Below are 22,656 nucleotides of genomic sequence, written 5' to 3'. Positions count from 1 at the left end.
AAATTGTCTAAAAGTAAAATTGATTGTGTGGAGATGCAGAGATTTTCAACTGGAAATCGAATGACTTTTTCTCAAGGATATTGGAAAATTGTTTTTTTTAAAGATGGATATTGTACTAGAAGATTTCTGGAATCCCTTTCAACTTTGAGGTTCTGTGACTCTGTGATAAATGTAAAATAGAACAGATCCACTAGCATTTTTGTAGTTACCTATTCTCACCAGAGATGATAATTAGGTCACACATCTGAGCAAAACCACCTCACTACCCAATGTGCTTTATAAATAAATGCTTTAATGTGTAAAACGAATTTAGGATCAACAGCTGGATCTGCTCAAACACAAAGAATCCATCTGAGAAGTTACAAAAATCTTAAAAATCATTCAATCCATTTGCAAATTTAAATAGAAGGGATCAAAAGTGGTACCTCTAATAAACTGAGGATGGAGCTATTATAGACTTTTTCTTAACTATATAAAATCTTTGAAGTTAAAGATTGGTTTGGAGACTAATTTTCTTCATAGTACTGCTCTCCAGTTGGAAATCATAGAACACTATGATCTCAGAAAAATAAAATTTTCAGTTGAGCCAGAATGTAAAGAAAAATTTCATAGTGGGGGTATAAATAGCTTTTAACAAATTACCAATGATGAATTTGGGTGTCAGGAATGACATGCTTTTACAGAAAATGAGATTAGCTAGTCATAAAGTGAGAGTGAAGATAGGGGACAGCTAGGTGGTGCAGTGGATAAAACACCAGTCAGAAGTCAGAAGTATCTGAGTTCAAATCTGGTCTCAGACACTTTAATACTTTCTGGCTCTGTGACCCTGGGCAAGTCACTTAATCCCAATTGCCTCAGCAAAAAAAAAATTAAAAAAAAATAAATAAAAGAAAGAAAAAAAGAGTGAAGGATAACAGATGGACAGTCTAGATTTTGTACTAGTGCCTGCAATATACTAAAAAACAAAGCAACAACAACAAAAAAAGGAAGGCCCCAAGTTTAATGAATAATTTAAATAAATACATGGACAAAAAAATCACACTAATATGAGAAATCATAGAATGATTGTGATCTACTCTGGGGGAAAGCAAACTCACCAGGATGCAGTTACACCTTTCTAAGAATTTGAGAATTATTGTCAAGGATGCTGAAGCTCCCTATCATAAGGTACTCTTATTCATGCATTGTCAAGTTGGGAAAGGCTCTTTTTAAAAATTCTAATCCATCTCTCTGACTCTAAGTAGGACTATAGATGTATCATCATCACAATTGATTGGGAAGTACATTGTACAATCTCTCTTCCTAATATGTTCCAGTGCTTAATAACAATCCCTGCAAAGACTTTCTCCCTTAGATCTAAATTAGTTCTCTCCTCATGTGACATCATTTCAGACTATTTGCTTTCTTTTTGTCCCTAAGGTGAGATAGACAATACTCCCCTTCGTCCCTTTCCACATGATGATAACCTTTTATTTCATTAAGGACTCCTGATCAAGTTTTACTTCTCCTTCCAAGGTTACCTTATTTTAAAATGAATATGCTACCAAACTTTATTCATCTATTCTCCTTTTTTTTTTTTTAAACCAATCTCCATATATAAAAGTAGCAGTGAAATGAGGGGCCTGCATATGATTTCTCTGGTAAAATTGTCATGGAGAATGACATTCTAATATTGACCATTAGGTGGCAGGTAGCATCCATAATTCAAACCTGAAAGGCCATCTGATTTCTTTTATTAAAGAGTGGCTGGTTATTGTCTTTTTTTTTTTTTTTTCCCCTTCAAGGTTAGAGATTTGATCTTTAGGTTCATTGTTATAGAGAACTCTAAGGTAAGGAAAGTCCCTTTCTCCAGGCAAATTGGCACCTTTTCTGCAACTTATTGCCTTGGAGATTTATCTGAAGCACTGAGAGATTAAATGACTTTTTCAGGATCACCCAGCCAGCATGTGTGGGAAACAGTGCTTGAACCCAACGCTTCATGACTTTGTTATAAGCCCTCTGTTCAAATCCAGTCTAAGATGCTTATTAGTTGTGTAACCATGGGCTGGTAACTTAACCCTGTTTACCTCAGTTTCATGATCTGTAAAATAAAGAAATGGCAATCACTCTAGTATCTTTGCCAAGAAATCTACAAATGGGGTTATAAAGACTAATACATAAGTGGAAAAAAAAACTGAATACAAGCAACAATAACAACTTATCTCAGAGGATTGTTCTGAAAAAATATTTTTTAAACCACTATCTAATTATAAGATATTATGAGGTATCCAGCTCCTTTTTGATATCCTGTTGCAATTTTATCCAACTTTTTGTCTCACATTACACTTAGTGCCTGAAAGTAGCCATTGGTTGTTGTAGGCAGAAGTTTGGTGATACAAGGAAACGGTTTTTGAAGTGGAAAAGATAGAGAATTAGAGACAATGGCAACTTCAGTGGCAGTACAAACATGCTTTTTCAAAAGTTTCTAGAACACTGTACTTCCAGTTCCCAATGTAGGCAACTAGTTTGTGTTAACAGACTACAGAGAAGTAGAAAATTCATTTAACATAAAGTACTAAAATTTTGGATTAGCTTTCTCATTTCTGTTCTGCAACTGAGAGGCTGAAGAGGGAAGAACCAGTCTGAAAAGAAGGGATTTTGCCTAGAGGGTGGAAATGGAGAAAGAATACAACATGGTGTTTTGTGAGAAATATGTCCATTGGTTTTAATTTTACCATACTTGCAGGTGATCTTGAGGAAGCTAACTGGCACTTTGCTGGATCTATAAAGGAGGGGATGTGGCAATTAGGTAAAAGCAGAGATATAAAGTGACACAGATGATCCAATCAATCCATCAATCAACATATATTTACTAAATGTCATTATGTGCCAAGTATTGTGCTAGACACATTCTCCCAGATAAAAAAAAGTGGTACATGGAAATGGAGGCAGAGTGCAGAGTCACTATTAGCCATCTGGACCAAGGCCTAGATTACTAACAGGTAGGTCCTAGATAACAACACCATTATAGAGATAAGTAAGTTGAACTTCAGAGATGTAAAGTTACTTAAGTAAAGTCATATACTAATTGATGGCAAAGCTACAACTAGAACAAAAACAAGACAAATCAGGTGTCCTGACTTACTGTGGGAATACTAAGGAGAAAGACATAGCAAACTGCTCCATTATCTTTGTCAAGAAAACCCCAAAACAAGTCACAAAGAGTTTGATATGATTGAAATAAATGAATAACAAAAAAATGTCCTTTCCAGATCTAAGTCTTCCTACTATATTCTTCCTATGTCTACCCTATATCTCCCTATGATGTCTCTACCAGCTTCCTATTCTTTTCACTTTCTGCCATCATTATGAAGAGGATAAAAGGGTTAGGGTTAGGGTTAAGTTAAAGGAGATAACTTGAGACACAGATGATTAATAGAATTTTATATCCTTAAGAGAAATTCCTATCTAATTTACAAATATCTCTGGAACCTCTTGGATAACATCGCTATACAAACTTTGTTTTATGGCCCTGATTATGTATAAAAAGAATCCCCAAAATTCTATTTCTTGCACTTGGTTCTTCTTTGCCTAGTGCCCACCACTCTGTTCTGATGTCCTGTCTATCCCTTTACTATCATCCTCTATGCAGGCAAGTCTGGCTTTTAAGATCCCTGGAGGTCAAATGCCTGCCTATCCCTTTACTGTCAATAAAGACTTTGTTTTAACACAGCATTGAGTAACGAATTCATTCGCAAACCGGACCCGGCCTATGGTACTTAGGAGGAGAAGAAAGCATTGAACCATCTTTCCCTTTGAGCCTCATTTTATTGTCCTCATCAATTATATCTGTCCATATCCTTCATATAAGGTTACATTTGCTGAGAGGGAAACTGTAGAGGCAACCAATATTTGCTAGTTCATTTATACCTTAAATAGCAAATTGAATTAACCATATTCCAAATATGAAAAATACTTGCTTTCTGGCTTTCTAAAGATGAGTGATAATCATTAAGTCTATGTTAATAAAAATTTTAGTAATATAAAAAGGAAGATACAAGGTAATTCAATTAAATCTAGAATTATTAAATGTGTATTAGTATATCAGTTTGAGCTGAGGAATGGCATATCTGTAGTGTGTTTTCCGTCTAAGCATAATTGCCAGAGCTTGCTGCTGGCAATAAGCTCCCCGCTATGAGAAAAGAAAGTAAGGCTGGCTGATTTAAAAATATTAATACTTCTATTTTGGTGCAAACCAATGGCCCATGTATGTAATGGCAATAAAGATTGTACTAGGGAGTGATATGAAAATTCCCTCCATTACAGTGACCTCAAAAAGAAAGGAATCCTGAGCTTTTCCTTGTAGATTAAGGTTCTATATTCTGTATATTTGTTTTTGAATGACAAATACCAACTCATTTGACTGAGATCTGGAAAGGACTTTTTTGTTGTTCACTTGTTTCAGTCATATCTGATTCTTTGTGACATGATTTGTGACAAAGATAGTGGAGTAGTTTGCTATTTCCATTTCCATATCATTTTACAGAGGAGGAGACTGAAGCAAATAGGGTTAATTGACAAGGTCACACTGCTAATAAATGCCTGGACCAAATTTATATTAAGGAAGATGAGTCTTCCTGATTCCAGTAAGTCTCATAGCAGAGACCAGATACCAGAAAGGGTCTTAAATATCTTTTTTTTTCTTTTTTCTTTTTTTTTTCCCTGAGGCTGGGGTTAAGTGACTTGCCCAGGGTCATACAGCTAGGAAGTGTTAAATGTCTGAGACCAGATTTGAACTCAGGTCCTCCTGAATTCAAGGTTGGTGCTATATCCATTGCTGCACCACCTAGCTGCCCCAAGGGTCTTAAATATCAAAGGAGGAGAACAATGAACCCAGCTTTAGAACCTCAGAACAGGGCCTTTAATAAAAATGCAACCAAAATTGTTACTAAATTATCTCAACACAGACTCTTTCTTTAAACATTGCATATGCTTGGTCAGTGAAGTGGTGCAGTGAATAGAGAGCACCAGACCTGAAGTCAGGAGGACCTGAGTTCAAGTCTGGTCTCAGATATTTAACATTTCCTAGCTATGTGAACCTGGGCAAGTCACTTAACTTCAATTACCTGAGAGAGAGAGAGAGAGAGAGAGAGAGAGAGAGAGAGAGAGAGAGAGAGAGAGAGAGAGAATGCATATGTTTTGCCATTCAGAGGCAGTAGCAGATACTGCTGCAAGATACCACATGCCAATTGAAAGAAAAACACAGACACAGACACCTTTCCCCAACCTTTTTTCTGCTCATTAATACATGGAAAAAGAAAAGCAAATGCAAGACCTGTGACAATATATTTCTCCTACATAAATTCAAACAATACAAGAGTTTTCTAACACCTCCAGAAGTTTTCCTAGGTCTTACTCTTACATTGTGAGCAATATAAACTACCAAAACCCATGAAAGTTGCCCAATATTCTTCTTCTTAAATATTCTTAATACTCTGTAGCAACATTACAGGGTTACAGGGAGCATGGTGCTATCCACTGTCCCAGTGCTGAAACATCAAACTATTTTAAGCTGACCATGGTGCTGACAACCTTTAATTCGCTTTTTTTATTTTTAAAGAAGCAAATTTTTAAAATTTACTTCTCTTTCTCTTTTTGGCTACTTAGCTTTAGAAGTTTAATTTTGCATTCATTCTTTTCACTAACAAAAGCCCATGCATTATTTTAGTTGTTTGCATTATTACCACCTCAACCACATAGCTCTAATTTAGTATTAAATTTCTGCATATTAAATGATGAAGCAGGAAGAGAAAAGTGCATGTTCTAATTCATTTTCAATCAGAAAAGAAATGTTTAATTCTAGATTGCAGAGAATATATATAAATCTTACTTTTTAATAGATGCTATTTTAATCCTATAAAACCTTCTTTACTTCCTAAGCTATGGGGATTCTATAATTCCTGCTGCATTTTCTTACCACTTGCTGCACATTTTGTGCTACTGAAAGGAATTCTCTTGATTCCTTCTGCCGATATTCTGGGAGAAATTCAATGTTGGCAATACGGAACAGCCCAACAAAATAAAAAGCATCCTTACTTTCAGCCTGACCTGTGAAACAAAAAGGAGACAATTAGTAACTGCATAATATTACAATACTATCTGATTTGTACTTGTGTGTTATTTTGCTTATGAATTAATTGTTTTTAATGGCAAATAAATATTTTAGTGGATCATAAACTGTGTTGTGCTCTAGATACTTAATAGTATCTCTTTCATGAATAGTAAATGATGGCACTCCTGGGAATATCTCTTTCTCTTTTGACAGAACTATTTGGAATAAGGTAAAAATATAAAATTTGCAATTCACTGACCCCCTGAAGTTGAGGCATTTGGGGAGCAAACAACATATATGGTACTCAGAAGGAATGCCTATAGGGGAAGAGAGGTTTATAGTGATAGATATCTTGCGATACATTTTTTCTGTCCTCTGGCTTTTCCCTTTTGTTCTGATTCTTTTTTCACAACATGACTTATAAATATGTTTAATATGATTATACATGTGTAATCTATATCAAATTGCTTCCCATCTTGGGGAGAGAAGGAGGGAAGGAGGGAAAAAAATATGGAGTTCAAAATCTTATAAATGTGAATGTTAAAAACTATCTTTACATGTAATTAAAAAAAAAAACTATTAAACATCTTGTGATGGGATTAAGGTAAAAGAAAAAGAGGACTACAAACCCCTTAGCCTCTGGTTTAGAGCACTTATGCGCAGTTTTCAACGTCAAAGGATTGCCCGCATGTTGTCTATAAAAGTACTGAATGAGGGATAAAAGATTAGAATTCTGCTTATTAAACTATGGTTCTTGACTCCCTGTGGGGTCTCATAACTGAAAACGGTGGTCACAAATTTATGATTTGTTATAAATAAATGTTTTGTTTGTAAACCTATTTTATATACTTGGGATCATAAAAATTTCTTGGGCAAAAAGGGGTCATGAGTGGAAAAAGTTTAAGAAGCCCTGCTTTAGAAGACCTTAATCTGATAAAAAATGATCTATAATTAGCTAGCTATGACCTTGTAAAGGTCACTTTACCTTTCTGGGTCTCAGTTAAGAGAATAATGTAAGGCACTTGACCTTTATGACTACTAAGGTATTTTAGATCTATAGTTCTAAATTGACCATCTGTAAGAAAAAAAAAATGGCAAACTAACAGTAACTTATTCATCAGTCTATTTTTTCAAAATAATACATTCCAAGTAGATGATCATGTATTCTGCCAAACTTTTTCCAAATTTTCCTTAAAAATATAGTTAGTATAACGTGGAACCAGGGTAGTAGAACTAACTCCAACTTTATGTAAAGAGTGATCTCATTATACTCCCAAATATGGCAAGGTAAAGAGATTTTTGGGTTTAATGAAATAATTAAGATATCTTTCAGAAGGAATTTATTTGGTGGCAACATTTCTTAATATGGGTATCATAATGGGAAAACCAATAAGGATCCAGATACTAGATTACCTGGACTGGCCCCATAGGTCCAAGTCATATTCTCTCCAAGATCATCCTGGGATCAAAAATTTATGCTACTCCCAATGCTTGCCCAGAGGATTATAAGTAAATTAAGATTTGAGCTGGTACCTGGAGAAAAGCTTTCTATTAAAAAGAATTGTAAATAAGTCAACTGCTTCAATCTTAACTATCCTTAGAATAGACATCAAATGTCTCATCAACTGGGCACACAATATTGTTCTGTGCCACTAACCCAATCCATAGACTCGTTCATCCTGACAAAGGAACAAAAATCAAATAAAAATTCTGGGTGGGATCTAAGGCACACCTCTCTCCTTCTCCATCCTCACCCCCTATAGGAAAGGGTATATTGTCATCTCCCATTGCCTCCATTTTCTTACTTCTAGATCTTAGTTCTCAACCCATTAAAATGTGGTTTCTGATTCTACCATTCAACTGAAATTGTTCTTTCCAAAGTTACCGAGTTCTCTTTATTGCTAAGCCTAATTTCCTAGAAGCAACTAGGTGTTAAAGTAATCAAGCAGTAGACTTGATGTTAGGAAACAAAATGAGTGCAAATCCCAATTCAGACACTTACTAAGAGAATGACTGTGAAAAGATTCCCTGTCAGTTGTTATTATTACCTTTTGTCAAGCTTCATCATTCTTGATCTCTTTACAACATTTTACATAGGTGACAATCCTTTTCTTCTGGATACTTTCTCCTCTCTAGGTTTTTATAACATTGCCCTTTCTGACCTGTCCTTCTGATTTTCCTTTGCTAAATTATTTTCCATATTTTAATTTCTATGCATGAGTATACTTCAGGGTTTCTTTCCTTCCTTGTTCTTTATTTTTTATTTATCTCTAAATATTCCTCTTAGTGATCTCATCAATGACATATTCATTTCTTTTGTTGTTGCTTTCTTGAATTTTATTTTTTCTATTTTTTTTCCTTTTTGATCTGATTCTTCTTGTTCAGCAAGATGATTGTATAAATATGTATGCCTGTATTGGATTTACATATATTTTTACCATGTTTAACATATATTAGATTACTTGCCATATAGGAGAGAGGGTGGGGGAAAAGAGGGGAAATTGGAACACAAGGTTTTGCAAGGGGCAGTGGTGAAAATTTATCCTTTCATATGTTTTAAAAATAAAAAACTTCAATAAAAATTAAATATTAAAAAAAAAAGAAAATCCCCATGGACAGTATGGTACATGAGGTCATGAAGAGTTGGGACACAACTAAATTACAACAACATACTCCTTTCTGTTTTCTTCCTTCCCCCTCCCTTTCTAGGTACCTTACAATTTTGCCATTTAGTACTCCCTTCAAAAAAAAACCCAATACTGATTTAACTGTAAGTCTAGTGTTGTGAGTTAGTCCATGATGTTTAAGTTCTATTTCTCAACCAGCACTTCTATTTGACTTGCATCAAATTCAATTATTTTCACTTGTGTCTGACTCTTTCTAATATCATTTGAGATTTTCTTGGCAGAGACACTGTAATGGTCTTACAGATTTTTTTAAACAGATGAAGAACTGAGGGAACCAGGGTTAAGTGCCTTGCCCAGGATCTTACACGTGGTTAAGTATTTGAATCCAAATCTGAACTTAGGGAAGATAATTCTTCTTACCTCTAGGCCTAGCACTTTACTAGGCCACCTAACTCCTTGTATACTTTTAGAAAGAAATGTCTCTCTGTTGTTAATTTGTTCTTCTTGTTGTTGTTATTTTTATTCTTATTAACCTCATAGATAACCTCATTTTAATTTGATTTTTAACTTTTTTGGGGGGTAATTTATTTCCTTACCTGTACCTTACTTATTTGCTGTAAAGGAAGCAATTTGTTCAATTCTGGTTTCTTTGGTGGGAATATTTCAAATATCATTATTTTATCAAACATCCAATTTAATTGAGAGGTTCAGGTTTGCCAGACATGTCATATTGGATTGCATCTTTGGTGTCTTTGCTATTTGAAACACATCAATCCATTCTCACTTGCAGTTTCAGCTGGGTACAAAATTGTTTTGAATTACTTTATTTGTTGTTGTTGTTGTTATTTTATTTTGTTTTTTCCAAATACATTCAAAGATAGTTTTCAATATTCATCTTTGCAAAACCTTAATTTTTCTCCTTCTCTTTGCCCCTCTCAAGCAATTCAATATATTGAATTGAATATATATCACAATATATAAACGTGTAATTTTTCTAAACATATTTCCTTGTTCATTGTATTGCACAAGAAAAATAAGATCAAAAAGGGGGAAAACACATGAAAGAAAAAACAAGCCTTGCAACACTTTAATTTTCTCTTTTTTATATTCTAAGTTATTTCTTTTGGTTGGTTGAAGAATTTGTTGATTAATATTGAAATTGTTAAATTTGATCACCACATATCTTGGAATTTGTAGCATAGGGTTTTTTTTCCTTGAAAGAAAGGGGGTAATCTGTTTATTCCTTTGAATGACGCTTTATTTTCTATGTTCAGAAATTCTGAGAAATTTTCTTATATTTCTTGCATTGTTCTACTCAGTTTATTTATTTATTTTTTCTTGTTATGTTCTTTTGGAACACACACACTATAAGTTGTCACTATACATCTTGTCTTTAAGATAATTATGATTTGCTTTATAGAGATCATGTTTTAAAAAAACATTTTCTTTTCTTTTTTCTTCCATATTGTTCTTTACTACTTTTACATACTCTCTCTTTCTCTCTCTCTCTCTCTCTCTCTCTCTCTCTCTCTCTCTCTCTCCGTCTGTCTTTCTGTCCTTCTCTCACACACTCTTTTCTCTTGAAAATGTGTTTTCAAGTTTTTCTGTTTTGTCAATTTTTGCTATATAGAATATAAATCTAATTTCAAAATTCTTTCTTTTTTAAATCACTTGGGAACATTCTCTTGGATCTTGATTTTTTTTGTCTTAGAATATTTATTCATAGGTATCTGGATTCATTCAGCTGATCTGGAGATAAATTCCATTCTTTTTATTACTATCTTCTTATACTATTTACCTACTTATGGTCAAGATTGTTAAATGATTTTTTTCTAATTAAAATATTTGATAATTTCAAGCTTTTCTCTTATATACCCTTATGTCATTTTTTACTTCTTCCTCTTTTTTAGAACTCAAAGTTGTTTCACTTTTTTCCCACACTGGAGAATAATCACATTTGATCATTATTGGGTTATTACCTAAATGACTTTTGAGGATATAGAATGTCCAGCTCAATGTCAATCTTTCTTTCCTTAGATTGGATGAATTTACACATGTGTGTAAATCTTGTCTCATTTCCTTATATTCTTCTGTTCTCAAGCTCTATACTTCCAGAATACAGAGCTCTGCCACATTGTCATCCTAAGCCAAAACTGGCTTCTGCCTTTAGGTTTTTCTTCCAGACAGAAGCACAAAGATAGAGAAGAGTTGAGTTCTATTTGCAAAAGCTGATTTGACTTATGCAGTCCTGTAGGGGCATAGTGACTGGTAGGGAAAGAAAAGTTAAGTGAACATAATAGGGGACTAGGAATTAGCTTTCCCTAATGTTAGTTCATTTGGCCGACAAATTTTTAGTTTTTGGTGTCTTAGATTGTAGAGATAGCTGAAATTTAATGATCTCTTGTGAATAATTCCTATTTTGGAGAAGTTTGTGAGAGCATTAAGATTGAAAAATGGTACATAGTTCTCCATAGTAAGTTCTTATAAATGCTTGCTGACTGACTATTGAAAAGGCACAGAGATTTTGAGTTTCCATTGAACATATCTTTTTGTTGACTATTAAAAAATAACAACCAATGGAACTTGTGATTCAGTGAAGCAAAATTTCACCCTAAAAGCTTTTCTCCAACTAAGTATCTCACAAGCATATAACAAAATCATATAAGAGTAGAGGTACTAGTTGCAAAATAAGAACCGAATTCTAATTTCTCTTGGTTTGTATTTCTTCTGTTTAATATGTTTCCCTTTTCCTCCTGTGATGACCGCATTAGGACTCTGGATACCTTAGAATCAGTCAGAATCAGGATAAGCAAAAATCTTTATTCTTGGTCTTTAGTGGTAGAAGTTCAAAGAGATAGATGCACAGGATTTCCATGACCTCACCTCTTCATCTCTCCTGCCCAGAAGTGACTCTGGCTAGTCTTACTCTACCCCCCTAGCCCTGCCTACAATTCTCTGTATACACTAAATGATTGAGCCAGCACAGGATAGTGAGAAGGGCCATTTCCCAAGCATATTCTTATAGAGTATAGTCTTAAGTGTTCGATTGTTCTGATCTCAGTGCATTACCTCAAGAGTTTCAGTCCTTTACATCCCCCCTTCAATAAATGTTATATGCAAATAAATAAGAATTGTGCAACAAGTGACCTGAAGTTACCTAAGTAAAACAGTAGAGTAAAGGGAAATATACAATCTAAGTTGATTGTCTTTAAAAAAAAAAAAAGAAAAAAGAAAAAAGAAAAGCAGTTTTTAATTTCATAACAGCTAGTAAATATCTGATTTTGAATTTGAATCCAGGGCTTCCTGGGTTTAGATCCAGGAGAATAAAGAGAGTAAATGCAAGATGGACAAGGAAGAAAGACATTAAAGGAATTCTGGGAGAGTTAGGAAAAGCTTCATGTAGAAATTGGCAATATAAACTTTGTCTTGAAAGATGAGAAGGATTCTCTAAATAAAATGAGGAAAAAATAAACTCCATACATGGAAATTAACCAAGGCAAAGACATGGAAACAAGAGATGAAGCCCTCAGTATGTGAGGAATAAAGAGAAGACAAATTTGACTGGACCTCAGAATGCAGGATGGAAAGAAATGTACAATAAGGCAGGAAATATAGATTGAGGACAGGTTATAAATGGCTTTAAAATATTTGCATGGAATTTTTTTTATTTATGTGCATGTTGTCTTTTTCCCTTAGAGTATGAAATTATTTATTTTTTCACTGGTGCCTTGCATATGCCATATAATAGACAATTCTTTGAAATGTTTGTTGATGGCTTTTATATTATATTGACAGTTTATATACCATGTTAAGACCAACCCTGTTAACTATATTGAATGTGTTTTCTATAAATTTCTTTAATTATTTGATATGTTAAGTTCTATATATTATATTACATATGCAGAGATATTTTGGTGAATTCCATTATGATTTTCAGAGATTTCAAATACTGGAGGATATAGCCTAGCACTTAGCACATTGTCCAGCATCTGGTTAAGTGTTTGACAAAAACTTGTTGACTTTATTTCATATGTTTCCCTTTTTATAACAAAAAATTCCTAGTCCAGAAACATAGCAATATGAATTTGTAAAACATTTGAGTTTCAGAGTGTATTTTTTTAAAAAGAAACCACTATATGGGTGGGGCCAAAATGGCAGAATAAAGTTGGAAAGCTAATGGAGCTCTCTCAATTTCCCTTGAAAACCACATGAATCCAAACCTCTGAACAGATTCTAATGGAATGAAACCACTCTCCAGCTCAAGACAGAAAAAAACTTCAAGAAAGGTCAGTCTCACTGGGGTGAAAAAGGCATCCAGCCCAGATCAGTTAAACTCTGGGAAAGCAAATTAGAGGCTTTTAATCACAGCAAATCAGCAACTAAGATCCTCAGACCTGGCTCAATAGAGGAGCAAATCAGTGGGGCAACCCTCAGTACCAGCTCAGAATGCAAACAAACTCTGGGAAACCAGGCTGTTTCCTGGAAAGAGCAGCCACCCTACCCTCTACAAACACAAGGAGCCCCTGTGCTCAAAGCCAACACTCAGAACTTCACAAGAAGATTGGGACAACACTACCTTTATTCCAGGAGCAGAGTTTAAAATTTTAAAAGGAGGCAATGCCAAAAGAAAAGGAAAGAAAACAAACAGAAACAGAAAAGACCATAGAAAGCTACTATGGCCATAGGGCAGATTAAAACACAAACTTGGACTAGGACAGACTGTAAACAGAAGAAATCTCAAAGAGTGAGATAAATTGCTCCCAAGTTCAAAAAAGTTTCTTGTAAATGTTCATAAGAGACTTCAAAAGACAAATAGGAAAGTAGAAGACAAAATGAGAGGGATGCAGGAGAAAATTAACAGTTTGAAAAAGGAAGGGAAAAACTTGCCTTAAGAAAACAACTATTTAAATGGTAGAATAAAACAAGTGGAAAAAGGATACAAAAGATAATTAAAGATAATCACACATAAAAAAAAAAAAAAACTAGAACAGGGCAAATGGAAGCTAACAACTTTGTGAGACAAAAAGAATCTGTCAAACAAACTAAAAGGTATGAAAAAAATGGAAGAAAATGTGAAATACTTCATTGGCAAAATAGCCAACATGGAAAATAGATCCAGAAGAGACAATTTAAAATTTTTTGGCCTATCTGAAGGCTATGGCAAAAAAAAAAAAAAAAAAAAGAACTTGGATAGAATTCTGCAAGAGGTAATTTAAAAAAAACTGCTCCAATATTCTAGAAACAGAGGGGGAAATACTTATTGAAAGAATCTATTGATTATTTGTGGAAAGAGATCACACAAGGAAAACCTCAAGGAACATTGTTAGGAAACTCCAAAACTATAATCTCAAGGAAAAAATACTGCAAGCTATCAGACAAAAGCAACAAGTCAGCAACAAGGAGCAATAGTCAGGATTACCCAGGATCTGGTAACTTCTACAATAAAGAATTGGAAGGCCTAGAATACCATGTTCTAGAAGACAAAGGAACTGGGGTTACAACCAAGAATTGACTACCCAATGAGACTCAGCATTGTCTTTCAAGGGAGAAGATGGAGTTTCAATGAAGTAAGAAACTTTCAATAATTTCTATTGAAAAAGAGAGAGCAGAAAATTTAATCTGCAAACACAGGACTCAAGAGAACTATAAAAAAGTAAGCAGGGGAAAAAAATATATGTAAAGATTAAACCATTTACATCTCTAGATGGGAAAACAATATCTGTAACTCTTACAAACTGCATCTGTCACTGGGGCAGACAGAGAGAGGCATCACATGACTGAGGGTGTGCTCAAAAAAAAAAATACATTAAATGGCCTGTATTGAGAAAAGAGGAAAGACAAGGTATAATGGGATAATTAGCTCACATGAAGAGATACAAAAGACAATTACATTTTGGGGAAAGAAGGGAAGGGCCTTAGCATTGTTTGAAACTTGATCTCATCAGTTTTGGCTTTAAGAGGGAATAATTTAATCATTTAGTTGGGCACAGAAATTTATCTAAGTCTATAAAGAAGTAGAAGGAGAAAGAGGAAAAGAAAAGGGACAGGATAGAGGGGAGGGCAGAAACACAGGGGAAAAAAGGTAAAAGAAGTGGGGGAGGGTTGATAGAAGTTAAGGTAGAAGGTGGAGTGGGTTAAAAAAAAACACTAGTAAGGGAAGGGGGGTGGGGTGATAGGAGATAAGATAGTAAGTGGGGTGGGTAAAAAAATCCACAGGACCAAGCATAGGACTAAGGAAAGAGATAGTAAAAGTATATACAGGGGAGAGAATAAGATGGAGGGAAATACAGAGTTGGTAATCATAACTGTTAATGTGAATGGGATGAACTCTCTCATAAGATGGAAGCAAATAGCAGAGTTGGTTAAAAAACAGAATCTTATAATATATTGTTTATAAGAAATATATTTGACACAGAGAAATACATACAAAGTAAAGGTAAAAGGCTGGAACAAAATTTATTATGGTTCATCTTAAGTAAAAAAACCAGGCAATTCTAATCTCATATGAAGCAAAAGTAAAATTAGATTTTATTAAAAGAGATAAGGAGGGAAAGTACATCTTGATAAAGAGTACCATAAATAATGAAGTAGTAATGATACTAAATATGCATGCATCAAGTTATAGAGCAGGCAAATTCCTAGAGATTTTAAGTCAGTTACAGGAAGAAATAAATAGCAAAACTATTCTAGTGGGGTACCTCAATCTTCCCTTCTCAGAATCAGACAATGCTAACCACAAAATAAACCAGAAGCAAACTAGGAAGGTTAATAGGATTGTAGAAAACATAGATATGATAGACCTCTGGAGAAAATTGAATAGAGACAAAAAGGAATACACTTTTTTTTCTGCAGTTCATGGCACCTCCATAAAAACTGGCTATGTATCAGGCCATAAATACCTCACAATCAAACTCAAAAAGGTAGAAATAGTAAATGCTTTTTTTTTCAGACCATAATGCAATAAAAATTACATTCAATAAAGGTCCAAAGAACGATAGATAAAAATCATTGAAAATCAAATAAAGTAATTCTAAAGAATGAGTGGGTCAAAAAACAAATCATAGAAACAATCCATTATTTCATCCAAGAAAATGACAATAAATGAGATAATATACCAAAACCTATGGAATGTAACCAAAGCAGTTGTTAGGGGAAAATTTATATCTCTAAATAACTACATAAATAAAATAGAGAAACAGGAGATAAATGAATTAGGTATCCAACTAAAAAAGTTAGAAAAGCAACAAATTAACCCCTCCATTAATATCAATATGGTCAATTATACTAATAGTTTTCCTAATATTAAACTAGCCCTGCATTCCTGGTATAAATCCTACTTGATCATAGTGTATTATCCTGGGGATGATTTCCTTTTTGCTAATATCTTATTTAAGATTCCTCCATTAAATATCAAATAAGAATTTTTGAAACTCAAAGGAGAGATTAATAAAATAGAAACTAAGAAAACTATTGAATTAATGACCAAAACATGGAAAAGCTAACCAACTAGATAAACCTTTGATTAATTTGGTCAGAAAAAGGAAAGAAAAAACCCAAATCACCAGCATCAAAAACAAAAGGGGTGAACTTACAACCAATAAAAAAGAAATTAAAGCAATAATTATGAGCTATTTTGTCCAACTCTGTGATAGCAAGTATAACAATCTAACCAAAATGGGTCAATACTTACAAAAATATAAAATGCCCAGTTAACAGAAGAGGAAATAAATTACTTAAAACATCCCAGTTTAGAAAAAAGAAATTGAACAAGTCATTAATGAACTCCCTCAGAAAAAATCTCCAGAACCACATGAATTCACAAGTGAATTCTACCAAACATTTAAAGAATAATTAATTCTAATATTATGTAAAGTAAAGAAGGAGTACTGCCAAGTTCTTTCTATGAAACAAATATGGCACTGATACCCAAACCAGGAAGGGACAAAACAGAGAAATAAAATTATAGACCACTCTCCCTAATGAATATTGATGCATTAAATAAAATATTAGCAAAGAGATTACAGCAATTTATCAGCAGGATAATACACTATGACCAAGTGGGATTTATACCAGAAATGCAGGGCTGATTCAATATCAGGAAAACTATTACCATACTTGACCCTATCAATAAGAAAACCAACAGAAATCATATGATAATCTTAATAGATACAGAAAAACTACTTGAAAAAACACAGCATCCATTCCTATTAAAAATGTTAGAGAGTATAAGAATAAAGGGAGCTTTCTTTAAAATAATAAGCAGTATCTAACTAAAACCTACAGCAAACATTATTTAATGGAGAGAAACTGGATACATTCTCAATAAGATCAGGGGTGAAACAAGAATGCCCACTATCCACCACTGTTATTCAACATGGTACTGGAAATGTTGGCTATAGCAAAAAGAAAAGAAAACAAAATCAAAGGAATAGAATATGCAACGGAGAAATAAAACTATCACTTTTTACAGATGATATGATGATTACTGAGAGAATCATAGAATATCATCCAAAAATCTACTGGGAACAATTCCCAGCTTTAGCAAAGTTGCAGGATGTAAAATAAACCCACACAAATCATCAACATTTCTATATATTATAGACAAAACTCATCAATCAGAGATAGAGAAATTTCATTTAAAATTACTATAGATAAAATAAAATACTTGGGGGTCTACCTGCAAAAACAAACCTCAAAACTATATGAACACAATTACAAGACACTTTTCACACAAATAAAATCTGATCTAAACACCTGCAAAAATAGCAATTGTTCATGGCTAGGCTGAACTAATATAATAAAAATGACGATTCTGCCTAAATTGGTCTACCTGTTCAATGTCATGCCAACCAAACTGCCAAAACATTATTTTATAGAACTAGAAAAAATAATAACAAATTTCATCTGGAAGAACAAAAGGTCAAGAATATCAAGGGAATTAATGAAAAAAAAAATACAAAGGATGGTGGCTTAGCAATACCAAACCTAAAACTATATTATAAAGCAGCAGTCATCAGAAGCATTTAGTACTGGCTAAGAAATAGAATGGTGAATCATTGGAGTAGATTAGATACATTTGACACAATAATCAAGGCCTATAATAATCTAGTTTTTGATAAACCCCCAAACTCTAGCTTCTGGAATAAGAACTCACTATTTGATAAAAATTTCTGGGAAAACTAGGAAAAAATATTTCAGAAACTTGGCATAGACCTATATCTCATACTCCATATCAAAATAAGGTAAAAATGGATACATGATTTGGGCATAAAGGATGATACCATAAAAAAATTAGGACATAAACCCATCATTTGATGATGTCCTCATCATTTTATCTCTAAGCCTGTTTATCAGCACATGCCTCACCTTATTCAGCAACCACTGATTCACAGCCTGAATGGGCTTAGAAATCAACACCCTAGCAATTATCCCCCTAATAATTTCCCCAAACAACCCACATGACACAGAAGCTATCACAAAATACTTCCTTACCCAAGCCACCATCTCCATAATAATAATAATATTCACATCATCTACAATGCATGATCAACAAACCAATGAACACTCTTCCAACTATCTGACCAATGGGCTTCTATCTCAATAAACCTGGCCCTCTCCATAAAACTAGGTCTTGCCCCTTTCCACTTCTGAATGCCTGAGGTAACACAAGAAATCCCACTCCTAACTGCAATAATTCTTCTAACCTGACCAAAAAATTGCCCTAATATCCATCATATACCAACTCGCCCCCTGCCTGAACATAAATATCCTCATTACCCTTGCAATTCTATCCACCATCCTGGGTGGATGATTTACCTATCGGATCTATGGAGAAGGGAGAAAATTATGACCAAAGAAGAACTAGAGAACATTATGAAAGCCAAAATGGACAACTTTGATTACATTAAATTAAAAAGGTTTTGCACAAACAAAACCAATAGAAACAAGATTAAAAGGGAAGTACAAACATGGGGGAAATTTTTTACAGTCAGTATTTCTGATAAAGGTCTCATTTCTAAAATATACAAAGAACTCTGTCAAATTTATAAGAATACAAGTCTTGACCATTTGATAAATGGTCAAAGGATATGAGCAGAAAATTTTCAGATGATGAAATTAAAGACATTTATAGTCATATGAAAAAATGCTCACAGATTGGCTAAGATGATAAAAAAAGATAATGATAAATGTTGGAAGGGACATGGGAAAGCTGGATATTTATACATTGTAAAATGACCCAACCATTCTGGAGAGCAATCTAGAACTATGTTCAAAGGGCTATAAAACTGTGCATACTGTTTGACCCAAAAGTGGCATTACTGGGTTTATGTCCCAAGGAAATCATAAAGGAGAGAAAAGGACCCATATGTGCAAAAATGTTTGTAGCTGCTCTTTTTGTGGTAGCAAAGAATTGGAAAAGGAGTGGAAACCCATCAACTGGGGAATGGCTGAACAAGTTATGTACATGAAGGAAATGGAATATTATTGTTCCTGTAAAGATTTACATGGACTGATGCTGAGTGAAATAAGCAGAACCAGGAATGCATTGTACATAATGACAGCAAGAATGTGCAATGATCAACTATGAAAGGCTTGGTTCTTATCAGTTGTTCAGTGATCCAAAGCAATCCCAATAGACTTTGGACAGAAAATGCCACCTACATCTAGAAAAAGAACTAAAGAGACTGAATGTAAATCAACACATGCTATGTTCACTTCATTTTTCTGTGTTTTTTTAATCTCTCCTGTGGCTTTTCCTTTTTGCTTTGCTTTTTCTCTCCCAACATGATTTATAAAGTAATGTGTGTTAAAAATAAATAAACTTACCACAATACAAATAAAAAGGAAAAAAAGAAACTACTATATGTTATCCCCTGCATCCCAGGCCATTGCTAGTTGTCTTGACACTGGTCCAATAACTCTAGAAGAGAGAGTGAGACTGACGACTTTGTGCAGCTCTGCCTCATCTAAATCCAATTCATGCCCAAGTCACACTATGATGTCATTGGTCCTTTCTTCAAAAATAAAGTTTTGACAACATCAAGATTCTTTGAAAAATGCACCACAAACTATTTCATTCAATAACCCATTAGTGATTAAGTGTGTTATTGAAATGTATGTCAACCAAAAATATTTTCCACTGCCATGGGAAATATTCAGCACAGTCTCCAAATAGAAAGCGGATTCCCTATAATAGTAAGGTCATCCAGATGTTCCTGTTATTTATAGCATCATACAAGTTACACAAACCTAATAACATTGCACAGCCTCCTAAATGAGATGCACATGGCTTAAAGCATTTGACCTAACAAATCACATTGGAAAAATAAAGTAGAATAAGCATTATCTAGATTGCTATGGACAGTTATATGATGCAGTAGGTAGAGAGCCAGATCTAGAGTCAGGAAGATCTGGGTTCTGATCTGGCCTGAGACACTAGCTGTGTGACCCATAGCAAGTCACTTAACGCTGTTTATTTCAGTTTTCTCAACTGAAAAATGAGGTGGAGATGGAAACAGCAAACCACTCTAGTTTTCTGCCCAAAAAACCTCCAGATGGGGTTACAAAGAGTCAGACATGACTGAAAAAAAAATGACTGATTGAAAATACATGAAATATTATCTTTGGCCCTGTTGATTTGACAAAATAAAACATTGGCTACTGACAGGGACATTCTACTTATGAATAACATAATTAGGGTTTTTTGTTTTTGTTTCTGTTTTTTTGTTTTTGCTTTTTTTTTCCCCCTGAGGCATTGTGTCGTAGTGATTTGGTGAATGGAGTTTTGGACTTGGAATCAGAAACTCAGGTTCATATTCTACTATTGACACTTAAACTAGAGGTGTGATCCTGTGATTCTGAGCTATTCTGAGTCTCAGGATTTTTTTCCCTATAAAAGTGAGATAATGATTAATGTCATGCCTACATCATAGTGTTCTTATGAAGCTCAAGTAAGATAACCTATAAAAATTTAAACCTGTCATTTTTATCAATACTGTTTTGTTTTATGCTCCAACATCTTATAGCAAGAAAGAAATAAATGAGGATGAGAGGAAATTTAATTTTTTTGAAATTAGTCATTAAAAAATAACAAAAGTCCACCTGCATTTGCAAAATTCTTCTGTTTGTCCCAAATCCTATATGTCCACAGAACTTTTAAAGAATCCTAATGATACTGACAAGGGGAGCCTGAAACTGAAGGGGGAACCCCAAAATTCTCTCTCTGAAACTCCTTCAAGGAGAAAGGCTCCTTGAATCCTAGCCTCTGTAAAAGACCTTGTCCTAGGGAAACAGGATAAACAACTTCATTCGATTATCCTGAGAGATGGGCACCACTCCCATTGATAACTACTCACTACTAATTAAGGCCCCTATTGAGGTGAAGATTATCCCAGAGACACTCATTCAATTCCAAGATTTTCTCTGATTCCAGCTCAAACTGTACCCAGCCCTCAACAAGAGCTGTTAGCCTAGGCTTCTGTTATAAAATGAGCCAACTTGGGGCTCAGTCCTTACAGAGGACCTAATATGCCAAGGAACCTCTCTCTCCCTGGCATAGCAGCAACCCTCTGCCCACTGAAATGTTATTCTTTTTCAGTGTTACACTCTTTTAATCTTTCTTATCTATTTCCTTAATAAGACTTTATACCTCTCTGTCAGGATTTCTCTGCTAGAAACTTTACTTATCTTTGGGGACCTTGCCACCAAGGAATTAAGTCTTTCTATTCATGCATAGCAAAAGCTGATTTCCCAATGCCAATAATAAACTTCATTTACCAATTAGGCTTTTTGAGTTCATAAATTCCTTTACAAAGGACCTCTGCACCACCAGAAAGGGGTTCCCACAATTCTCTACCCTGCACCAAATCCTAGGGGAATCTAGGGAAGTCAAACCTCTTCATTTGGTTCTCTGAACCCCGAACCCACTAAGTTCATCATTTGGTTCCCTGACTGGAAATTGAAGGGAGCCAAACTTCATCAACACCATTTTAAAACCCTGTCCAAATAAGCAAATAACCTGCTTGGTGAGTTATTCCTTCTGGCAGAGAGAAATACATGTTGTCCTATTGTGTTACTACCAATGGAAAAGGAATAAAAAAAAAATGCTCTCTGGTACTTAAGGACCCCATCTAAGGTTGATAATGTCTAAAGAGACATATGGTAAGAGGAGGGAGAAACTTGGGTCTTCATTTCATCCACCTATTTGATGTGAATTATTACCAGGGTCCTAATATTCAGCATCTAGTGGAGAAAGGGATCTATTGAGCAAAAAAAAAAAAAAAAACCAAAAAAACCCTACTGCATGTAGTGAGCAAAGCAGCATGGGCATTATGGAAATGGAGCAGATAGATTAAGAAAATCTCTGTGCTCTTCATCTTTGAATGAAGTTTCTCTTTAGATACCAAACAGACTCAATGATATCTCTTGCTCTGCTTGGTGACCTCTGATCATGAAAATATCTTCTATCAAGCAACCATTTTCACTGGGAATCAGCCAATTGCACTTTCTATTCCCTTTCAGCCAACTTTAATTCTCTCCTTTATCAGAGTGATCAAATTTCATTTACTGACCAAATTCCAAAACATTTCAAGCTGAGTAAACCTAACATCTCTTCCTGTCAATTCTACTTGTGAGATTGTTAATGATTTAAAATATTAGAGAATCTCTTCATCCTAATTGGTTCAAACTGGAATGGGTCCAGCACCAAAACTCCATTTGCCTCTTAGGAAACTTCTATCAATGAACTAAGCTCTTTTTTGGCAGTAACTGCAAAATTATCTTGAAACCTGAGTCCTTTCCCCTCCTCTCTAGTGATTCTTCAACAGCGTGTTGTTTTCATTCCTTTGGGTTTCTAGTGTTTTGGGGTTCTCCTCCCTCCTTACTTCTGATTCTTCCTTCTTTCCCAGAAAAAAAGACCCTAAAACTTGTACAATGAAA

General features: G+C 34.4%; 1 protein-coding gene across 1 annotated transcript in view; it reads right to left on the bottom strand.

Annotated features, from left to right (window-relative positions):
- Positions 1–22,656, bottom strand: part of TMPRSS7 (transmembrane serine protease 7) — an 88,642-nt gene that overhangs the window by 63,521 nt on the left and 2,465 nt on the right. Inside the window, exon 3 of the mRNA XM_074301167.1 lies at positions 5,957–6,087. Coding sequence (XP_074157268.1) covers positions 5,957–6,087 — 131 coding nt within the window. The remainder of the gene's footprint in view (positions 1–5,956; positions 6,088–22,656) is intronic.

Source organism: Sminthopsis crassicaudata, chromosome 3 (assembly GCF_048593235.1).
Source record: "Sminthopsis crassicaudata isolate SCR6 chromosome 3, ASM4859323v1, whole genome shotgun sequence".
Lineage (NCBI taxonomy): Eukaryota > Metazoa > Chordata > Mammalia > Dasyuromorphia > Dasyuridae > Sminthopsis > Sminthopsis crassicaudata.
Note: the sequence above shows the minus strand (reverse complement) of the source record. Positions and strands in the feature narration are given on the sequence as shown.